The 9,401-nt window shown below is 41.8% G+C and overlaps 1 protein-coding gene across 1 annotated transcript in view; it reads left to right on the top strand.

Annotated features, from left to right (window-relative positions):
* Nucleotides 1-674: 674 nt before the first annotated feature.
* LOC309679055 (myosin heavy chain, skeletal muscle, adult-like) overlaps nt 675-9,401 on the top strand; it is a gene marked incomplete at both ends in the record, with an annotated part of 28,416 nt that continues 19,689 nt past the window's right edge. The window contains 10 exons of the mRNA XM_082492286.1: nt 675-878; nt 968-1,111; nt 1,205-1,361; nt 2,972-2,999; nt 3,097-3,214; nt 3,301-3,393; nt 4,014-4,077; nt 4,169-4,267; nt 4,361-4,464; nt 4,544-4,682. Of these exons, the coding sequence (XP_082348412.1) occupies nt 675-878; nt 968-1,111; nt 1,205-1,361; nt 2,972-2,999; nt 3,097-3,214; nt 3,301-3,393; nt 4,014-4,077; nt 4,169-4,267; nt 4,361-4,464; nt 4,544-4,682 (1,150 nt within the window). The remainder of the gene's footprint in view (nt 879-967; nt 1,112-1,204; nt 1,362-2,971; nt 3,000-3,096; nt 3,215-3,300; nt 3,394-4,013; nt 4,078-4,168; nt 4,268-4,360; nt 4,465-4,543; nt 4,683-9,401) is intronic.

Genomic DNA, 9,401 nt, shown 5'->3' with positions numbered 1-9,401 from the left:
AGCAGAGTGTGTTTTTTTATCCCTAAATGTTTGACTTGGCATTATCCAAACTTATCAGGTTACACCAAAAGAAAATATTTGTGTGTTTTATTCATTAGTGAAAAACATGTGAGTTAGTCTATCGCTTTACCCCATGTTTTCTATTAAAATATATTGTGTTGAAAAACACACAAGTTCTGCTGATCAGCTTTCGAACATGATGCAGTGTCCTCTTAGTTCTGCAAATTCCCTAGCTGCTGGTAAGGGGTTTGAATCAAGTGAAAACACAGATCACAACCAATATTTATTTGAACACCTACCATTAATTAATTTGCTACAATTATTAGACTCAAGCTGTAATTATTCATGCTAGGCAACCCTGGACACTGTAGAATCATGTACTTCCTCACAGCTCATTCACGCACACACTAACCCATAACTCCAGAGTAGAAGCAACAATCTTTTTCTTTTATTTTCTAAAGATGGATGCAGTTAATGTTTATTAAAAGAATATTTGTGCTGATGCAGCTGAGGAATAGCACACCATGGCATGACAGGGCCATGCTGTTCCCGCCAGACTGATCATAAAGCAAGCTTCTGATAGGAGAGATTTAATCCTCTTGTAGGCAGTATTGTCATGAGATAACATTTTGCCCATCAGTTCTCTACAGGTGTAGCCCAAATAAACTGAAGCCATGTCTTCAGATGCTGAGATGGCAGTCTTTGGGGAGGCAGCTCTGTATCTCCGAAAGTCAGAAAAGGAAAGAATTGAGGCCCAGAACAAGCCGTTCGATGCCAAGACATCCGTCTTTGTGGTGCATCCTAAGGAATCCTTTGTGAAAGGAACAATCCAGAGCAGAGAAACAGGGAAGGTCACTGTCAAGACTGAAGGTGGAGAGGTGAGTGAAAAACAAGGCTGAAGAACACCATTTGATTCCCAGTCTCAGCTCTTAGCTGACATACATGCACCTCTTTCTTCATCTGGCAGACCCTGACCGTGAAGGATGATCAAATCTTCTCCATGAACCCTCCCAAGTATGATAAAATCGAGGACATGGCCATGATGACCCACCTCCACGAACCCGCTGTGCTGTACAACCTCAAAGAGCGTTATGCAGCCTGGATGATCTACGTAAGTACCGGCACCAGTCTTCCGTTGGGTAGCGAGGAGGAACTGCTGTGCCAGGCTAAGTGGAAGCCAACATGCTGTCTCCCTTCCTCGCAGACCTACTCGGGTCTCTTCTGCGTCACTGTCAACCCCTACAAGTGGCTGCCGGTGTACAACCCGGAGGTGGTGTTGGCCTACCGAGGCAAGAAGCGCCAGGAGGCCCCTCCACACATCTTCTCCATCTCTGACAATGCCTATCAGTCCATGCTGACTGGTGAGTGGCTGTAACTCCCTTAAGTTAACTATACTGTGAATACCTTTCAGAGGAATAACAGGTTGTGTCTAAACTCTCAGTTTGGATTGTTTCTTTCAAGGGTCATTTCCCAGATCACCCATATTATGTTACTCCAAAGGTTCTACATGTCCCTTTAAACTGAACCTGAGAGAAGCTGTGTTTAGCTCTAAGGACTATTATAACAAGTAGCATAGGCTGAATTATTCCTAATCTTTTTTCATCCTCAAGTCCCTTAGTGGTATCACAGGAGTTTTAGCACCATAATATACCATTTCAGGGTTTCAAGAGTGCACATCTGAGCTTTATGTTGCAAAAACATTATTTCGGTGGTCAATAAAGCCATTTTCTTCTTATTTTGGGCACAGTATAAAAGATACTAATTCTTAAAGAGCCATAAGAAAATAATTAGAATATTTCAAGGCAAAAAAGTTGCCTCCTCTTATAGCAGTGTGCTGTAGCTACCCTCGCCTAACCAACCATTTGAGGAGTTCCTTAATGTAAAAGTCTGTTTGGCTGCCTGTGGGACACGGTGGGGTGGACTGCATGAGTACAGGTTTGAGCAGTTCCAGTTGAAAGAATGAAAACTAAAAATGTCAAAAGTTTTGACTTGCATGTACCTGCCTAGTCATGTGATAAAAATGGAATGCACAAGGCTGTGTGATGTGCATAATATGCTGGAAACAAGAAGCTGGACATGTGTAAGGAAGTGTGTTGTGGACTTGAGTGAGTAAAGAATTAAGATCAGGTATGGCAACATTGTATAGGTGTTGAGTGTTGAGTCAGGAATTATTCCAAATGCTAGTCAATTGCAAGCAGAAAACTGTATTCGAGAGGGAACTGGCCATGAATCATATGGATTTGTGTCTCTCTGGGTTAATGACTTGAATGAATAAGAATCACTCCCTGGATTACATTGCAAAGTTCGTTTAGATATAACTATGGAATATTTTCCTGGTAAAATGTCTCCTTCTATCTTTTGCAGCCAAGAATATACATGCCTGAAAGAATAATGCCTAAAGTACAGAAAGACAGAATATGTTTTCAGTCAGCTGATGGCTCCTTTGATGGGCCTGGAAACAGCTGGGGCAGGGTATTATTTGGACTCCCTCACTTGCCATTGTCTGTCTGTGCTGAGGGCTGCAGAAAAGTTTTTATCATGTAACCTAACCTAACCTAACCTGCAATTTTAATTTCATTTGATTTTTTTCTCTTTTTTTTTTTTTTACTCTGTAACTTTTAAGACATATTCAACAATGAAGATTTGCGAGAAACCTAGCAAAAAATAAAGAGAAAATGACGATTGTGAAAAAACATACATTAGAAAACATTAATTCTTCTGTATTTGATAAAAAGATGAATGAAAAAAGGAAAGGAAAAAGAAAGCGTGGGGGGCAGCTTTACTGAAAGGTTTCATTTTTGATAGAATCAAAAATCTGTCTTCTGTCAGAGTATTATGAGGGGAGTTACTTTACTGCCAAACAAATGTTTTTGATGGACAACTATCATGATATCTTATTTTTAGACCACTTTTAGTGCTTTCTGTGTTGTTCTTTAGTGTTAAAGTTTCTTTCTTTCTGCCTCTCTCACAGATCGCGAGAACCAGTCGATCCTGATCACGTATGTACACCCCCTGCTCGGGTCCCTGTGGGCTGCCCAGTGCCAGGGGACCTCCTGCCTGACCACACGCTCTCTGCTTCTCTCTCTGGTTTGACAGCGGAGAATCCGGTGCAGGGAAGACTGTGAACACAAAGCGTGTCATCCAGTACTTTGCAACAATTGCAGCCAGCGGGGAGAAGAAGAAGGAGGAGAAGCAGCCGACTGGCAAAATGCGGGTGAGTTACCACTTACTAACATTTTATCTAGTTCTGCAGTTGTTACATGGATTAAACTACATGGTTTAACAGTAATTATCCTGTAGGGAACACTTGAGGATCAAATCATCAGTGCCAACCCACTGCTGGAGGCCTTTGGAAATGCCAAGACCGTGAGGAATGACAACTCCTCACGCTTTGTGAGTTTTCAGTCAAAACCAACTTCAGTTTACAAGTAGGAAGAAGTGTATCGATATTGATTCGTTCCTGAAGTTCAACAATAAGAAATTTTTATTTGTGTTTCCTCAAATATTTTTTTCATTTTATAGCTAAGTTTTGAAACACAAGATAGAAAACACATAAATGGCAGAAATAAAACTTAAAATGGAACCTAAGTATTAATTCAATACAAATATATCCTGAAATGGTAAACTGGTAGAATGATACGTATGCATTATTTTCACTGTATAAAATGTTCCTTCTCTAGTTCGGGTCTCAGCAGGACTTACTTCAAATCTAGATCAGATTGTTCAGAGCTTGATAAAGTTTTGAAAATCTCCAAGACTAGAGATTCCACAGCCTCTGGGTACCTTTCCTAAAACCGCAATGCACTTACAGTAAAAATGTTTGTCTTCGTGCCTAGTCAGAGTTTCTCTTGCTGTTGATGTTTGTACTTTCATAGCAAACCTCTAAAAAAGTCTAGTTCTGACTTCTCTATAACTCCCTTTTGGAAGCAGAGCTTCCCTTCTGGTCTCCAAACTCAGTCTATTTATCCTTTCCTTAAAGCTGACATCTCTTTTTTTTTTCGCCCTCTCTTAAGGGAAAATTCATCAGGATTCACTTTGGAGCCACAGGCAAACTGGCTTCTGCTGACATTGAAACATGTAAGAGACCTCCTCTCCTGATCACATTCCTTCCTTCCTTTCCACCTCAATGTACTTTTGCAGGCCTAACTCTTTCTACCTTCCTTGCCAGATCTGCTGGAGAAGTCCAGAGTCACTTTCCAGCTCAAGGCAGAAAGAAGCTACCACATATTCTATCAGATCATGTCCAACAAGAAGCCGGAGCTAATTGGTAGGAAGTCTGATGAACTGCTTGATGGAATCTGAACGTGTTTAACATTTATCTTCATTCCTACAGCCAGATATGTCCTATTCCTTTTTACAGACATGCTCCTCATTACCACCAACCCATATGACTACCAGTTTGTGAGTCAAGGTGAGATCACTGTTGCCAGCATTAATGACCAGGAGGAGCTGATGGCTACAGATGTAAGTGACACAGAGCATATGGTATGGTGACAGTTCCACTTAATGGCCCAGAGGTTTATTTGACTGTTTCTGTTGCCAGAGTGCCATTGACATCCTGGGCTTCACTGCTGATGAGAAAACAGCCATCTACAAGCTGACCGGGGCTGTCATGCACTATGGGAACTTGAAGTTCAAGCAGAAGCAGCGTGAGGAGCAGGCAGAGCCCGATGGCACAGAAGGTATTAGGATAGTTTGCTACTGATCTCTCTGTACTAACAGCAAAATTTTCTATTGTAACACTAAAAGTCTGTAGAAAAGGTGGGGTTTTTTTGAAAATGAATTTTTTTTTCCTTCTAAGAAGAAACTTCATTTTGTTGTCCTAAATCTGGGTTCTTTACCCTGTGTGCAAGCCAATCGCAGACAGAGCAGAGGTATTTTCACATTTATTCCACTAATGCTCAACAATGGGCTGCTTGTCCCAAAAGAGGAGCATGCCTTAGTTTCGAAAATCTCCATTTTTATACACTGATTATTAAGTATTTAAACAATTAATGCATAATTACTTTTATTATGTATTATGTATTAATTAATACATAATTAATTAATACTTATGCATTGTTATTCTCGTTAATGATTGGTCAAGATTTCTTTGCTACCTATGTAAATTCGTGTTCAGACTCTGTCTTCTTCCATTGTTCTATTTTGAGTAGGTGGTATCATTTGGGTAGGTGGTCAATGAGTCAGTGGTCATGATCTCCCCCAGCCGAAATTACCTTTTACCTACTTCTCCTCTGATCTTGGCAGTTCCAAGTGGTTTTCTTGGTTTGCTGACCAGCTGCTACAGTTCATCACTCTCTTGACAGAAATACCCTGTTTATCAACAATTTTATATTGTGTGGTGGTTAGTTCCTTAATTGAATCATAGATAAATTGTGTCTAGTTATTATTTCTCTATTTTAATATTAGGTAAATAATAGAATAGGGTTGCGGCAGTATAGAGGACTTGAGCAGCAGCAGGTTTCCCTGGTTGCTTCAATTACATTTTACATTTAATTTTCCTAGTTAATGACAATTTTACTACAACAGTTTATTTTTTTTTAAGAATCTGAGTTCAGGGTTCCAAGGACAAAAACATTGCTTAGATATCTTCTTCTTATTGTCTTTAAGCCTGAATTCTAAGGTTTTTGTTTTCTTGGCTATGAAATCTCCTCCGTTGTCTCACATCACATGGTGTCTCCTTTATACTCCCAGTTCTAGGGGACGACAAAGAAACAGGCAGACACAGTTTATCAATACCTGACTCCGAAACTGGTGTCACCAGCAGAATTTTGGGTTGTTCAATCATGGGATAATCTCGGTGACACCAGGCCTGGGATTCACCGTCCTCGGTGGGGAAAAAATATTTTTGCTCATGAGTTAGTGGGACCGATTGAAAGAGCTTTAGACTAGATTCAGAGGGGGAAGGAATAAAATTAGGCTTACTAGAGGTAAGCCATGTGGTGGCATGACAACATCTGAGGGATGGTGTGCCAGTGAGAGTTACGCTCTTCTCCACAATGTACTGAGTGCTCTGGAATGCATTTGAAACGTGTATACACTAATGCATGCAGTATGAGGAATAAGCAAGAGAAACCAGAATCTTTGGCTCAGTCCCAGAGCTACAATGTCACTGGCATGAGACTTGGTGGAAAGAGTCCTGTGACTGGCATGCTGTGATGGATAGTTATAGGCTCCTCAGGAGTGAGAGGCAGGACAGGCAAGGTGGAGGGATAGCACTGCATGTAAAGGAGGAGTTGGACTGTACAGCACTTGCATTTGGGGATGACATGGTTGAAAGCCTCTGTGTAAGGATTAGGGGAAAAGCTAATGAAGCAGATATTACTGTGGGAGCTTACTATAGATCTCCTGGCCAGAATGGCAACACTGATGTACTTTTCTGCACAGAATTAAGGGAAGTGTCCAGATCAGTTGCCCTTGTCCTTATGACTTACTTCAACTTCCCAGATGTTAACTGGGACTACCATAGAGTAGACATGAACAGGTCCAGGAAATTCCTGAAACATGTTGAAGATATAACTTCCTGATACAGGTACTAAGGGAGCCAACCAGGAAAGTTGCCCTCCTAGATCTGTTTTTTGTAGAGATCTTCTTCAGGTGATGTAACGATTGGTGCTTGTTTTGGCCACAGTGATCACGAAATCATTGTGTTTAAAATCTTTGATGATATGAGAAAAACTGTCAGCAGAGCTACTACCCTGGATTTTGGGAGAGCAGACTTTAGGATGCTCAGGGAACTAGTTTGTGGGATCCCCTGGGAATCTGTTTTCAAGGGTATTGATACCTGTAAATACTCAGCACTTTTTGAGACTCATCTTTTAAGAGCACAGGAGCAGGCCATTCCAATGTGTCAGAAGTCAAGCAAGCAGAGCAGAAGGTGGCTTGACTGAACAGGGATCTCCTGGAACTTAGGAGGATAAAGAAAGTGTATGAACTGTGGAAGCAAGGTCAGGCTACATAGCAGGACTGCAGAGATGCTGTTCACCACTGTAGGGAGAAAATTCATACAGCCAAAGTTCAGTTGAAGATGAAGCTGGCCAGTGCTGTGCTAGAAAACAACAAAAAGTTTTTTTAAAGTATGTTAACAACAAAAAGAAGAACTGAAGAAAACAGTGGTCTGTTACTCGATGAGGTTGGTCAGCTCACAAATAGGGATAGATATAAAACAGAGACATTTAATGCCTTCTTTGACTTGATCTTTAACATCAATGATGGGCCCTGGGAACCCTGGAGCCCAGAGTTGGAGGACCATGACTAGGGGAGTGATAGGCTCCTAGTTGACTTTGAACTTGTACAGGATTTGCTGCTGCAACTGAATGCACATAAGTCTATGGGCCCTAATGAGATTCATCACAGGGTACCAAAAGAGTTGGGCGATATTGTAAGACCTCACTCTGTTATTTATCAATGGTCTTGGGGATCTGGAGAGGTCCCAGTTGACTGGAAGCTAGAAAATGTCATTCCAATTTTCAAACAGGGCAAGAAAGAAGACCCTGGTAATCATAGGCCTGTCAGTCTCACTTTAGTTCCTGGTAAAAATATGGAGAAGATTATTCTGGGAGTTATTAAAAAACACTTGAAAGACAATGCAGTCATCGGTCAAAGCCAACACAAGTTCATGAAGGGAAAGTCATGCCTTACTAGCTTACTATCCTTTTATGATAAGGTTACTCACCTAGTAGATGAAGGGAAGGCAATAGATGTGATTTTTTTGAGTTTTAGCAAAACTTTTGATATTGTCTCTCACAGTATCCTTCTGGAGAAAATATCCAGCATATGGCTAGATATGTACACAATATGATGGGTGAACAATTGGCTGAAGGGTTAGACTCGAACGGTTGTAGTAAACATGGTAAGAACTGGCTGGTGGCCAGTCACTAGTGGTATTCCCCAGGGCTCAATTTCAGGCCCAATTCTCTTCAGTGTTTTTACCAATGACCTGAAAATGGGAGTTAAGTGCACACTAGGTTGTTTGCCAATGTTATTAAATTAGGAGGAATCAGTGATTACCTTGAGTGTAGAGAGGTCTTACAGAGACATCTTGATAGATCGGCTTGTTCAGGAGACTAATTGACAGAGCCCCTTGGAAGACTGTCCTGAAGGGCAAAGAATTCCAGGAAGGTTGGGCACTCCTGAAGAAGGAAGTCTTAAAGGTGAAGGAACAGGCCATCCCCATGCCCCGAAAGACTGGCTGGCGGGGTAGAAGACCGGCCTGGCTGAACAGAGAGCTTTGGCTGGAACTCAGGAACAAAAGGAGAGTTTATGGCCTTTGTATAACAGGGTGGGCCACTCAGGAGGGCTACAAAGATGCAATGAAGCTATGCAGGGAGAAAATTAGAAGGGCCAAAGCCCAGTTAGAACTCAATTGCTTCTATAAATATGTTTACAGTAAAAGGTGGACTAGGGACAATCTTCCTTCTTTATTGGATGCAGGGGGAAACAGAGTGACTAAGGATGAGGGAAAGGCTGAGGTACTTAACACCTTCTTTGCCTCAGTCTTTAATAGCAGGACTAGTTGTTTGCTGGGTATCCAGCCCCTTGAGCTGGAAGACAGGCATGGGGGAACAGAATGAGACCTCCATAATCCAAAAGGAAATGGTTACTGACCTGCTGTACCACCTAGACATACACAAGTCTATGGGGCCAAATAGGTTACACCCAAGAGTGCTGAAGGAGTTGGTGGATGTGCTCACCAGATCACTCTTCATAATTTATCAGCAGTCCTGGCTAACCAGGGAGGTCCCAATGGACTGGAGATTAGCAGATGTGACTCCTGGGGCCTTTTTAACTTTAGGTCTGTTCACAAAGATCATTAAGTTACAGTCATGGAAATCTTTTAAGAGACATAAGCTGCTCCTACTCTTTGATCAATGCAACTGCGATTATTTTAACAACCTCTGTAATTGTCTCGGACACATGCCCTCAGCAACACAGAGAAGCAAAACTCTACATAAGGATTTGGGGAACTGTCAGTCTGACCTTGGTGCTGGGGAAGCTTATGGAGCAGATCATCTTGAGTGCCATTACATACTATTTACAGGACAGCCAGATCATCAGGCCCAGTCAACATGGGTTCATGAAGGGCAGGTCCTGCTTAATGAACCTAGTCTCCTTCTATGACAAGGAGACCCATTTGGTGGATGAGGGAAAGGCTGTGGATATTATTTACCTGGAGTTCAGTAAAGCCTTCGATACTGTTCCCCGCAACATTCTCATGAAAAAAATGGCTACTCCAGGCTTGGACAGGTGTACACTCTGCTGGATCAAACACTGGCTGGATGGCCAAGTGGTGGTGAATGGAGTTAAATCCAGTCAGTGGCCAGTCACAAGTGGTGTTCCACAGAGCGTAGTGTTGGGGCCACTCCTGTTTAATATCTTCATTAATGATCTTGATGATGAGA

The sequence above is a fragment of the Vanellus vanellus genome (assembly GCF_965231255.1).
Source record: "Vanellus vanellus genome assembly, chromosome: 17".
Lineage (NCBI taxonomy): Eukaryota > Metazoa > Chordata > Aves > Charadriiformes > Charadriidae > Vanellus > Vanellus vanellus.
The sequence above is the reverse complement of the archived record's forward strand: the minus strand, read 5'-3'. Positions and strand labels throughout refer to the sequence as shown.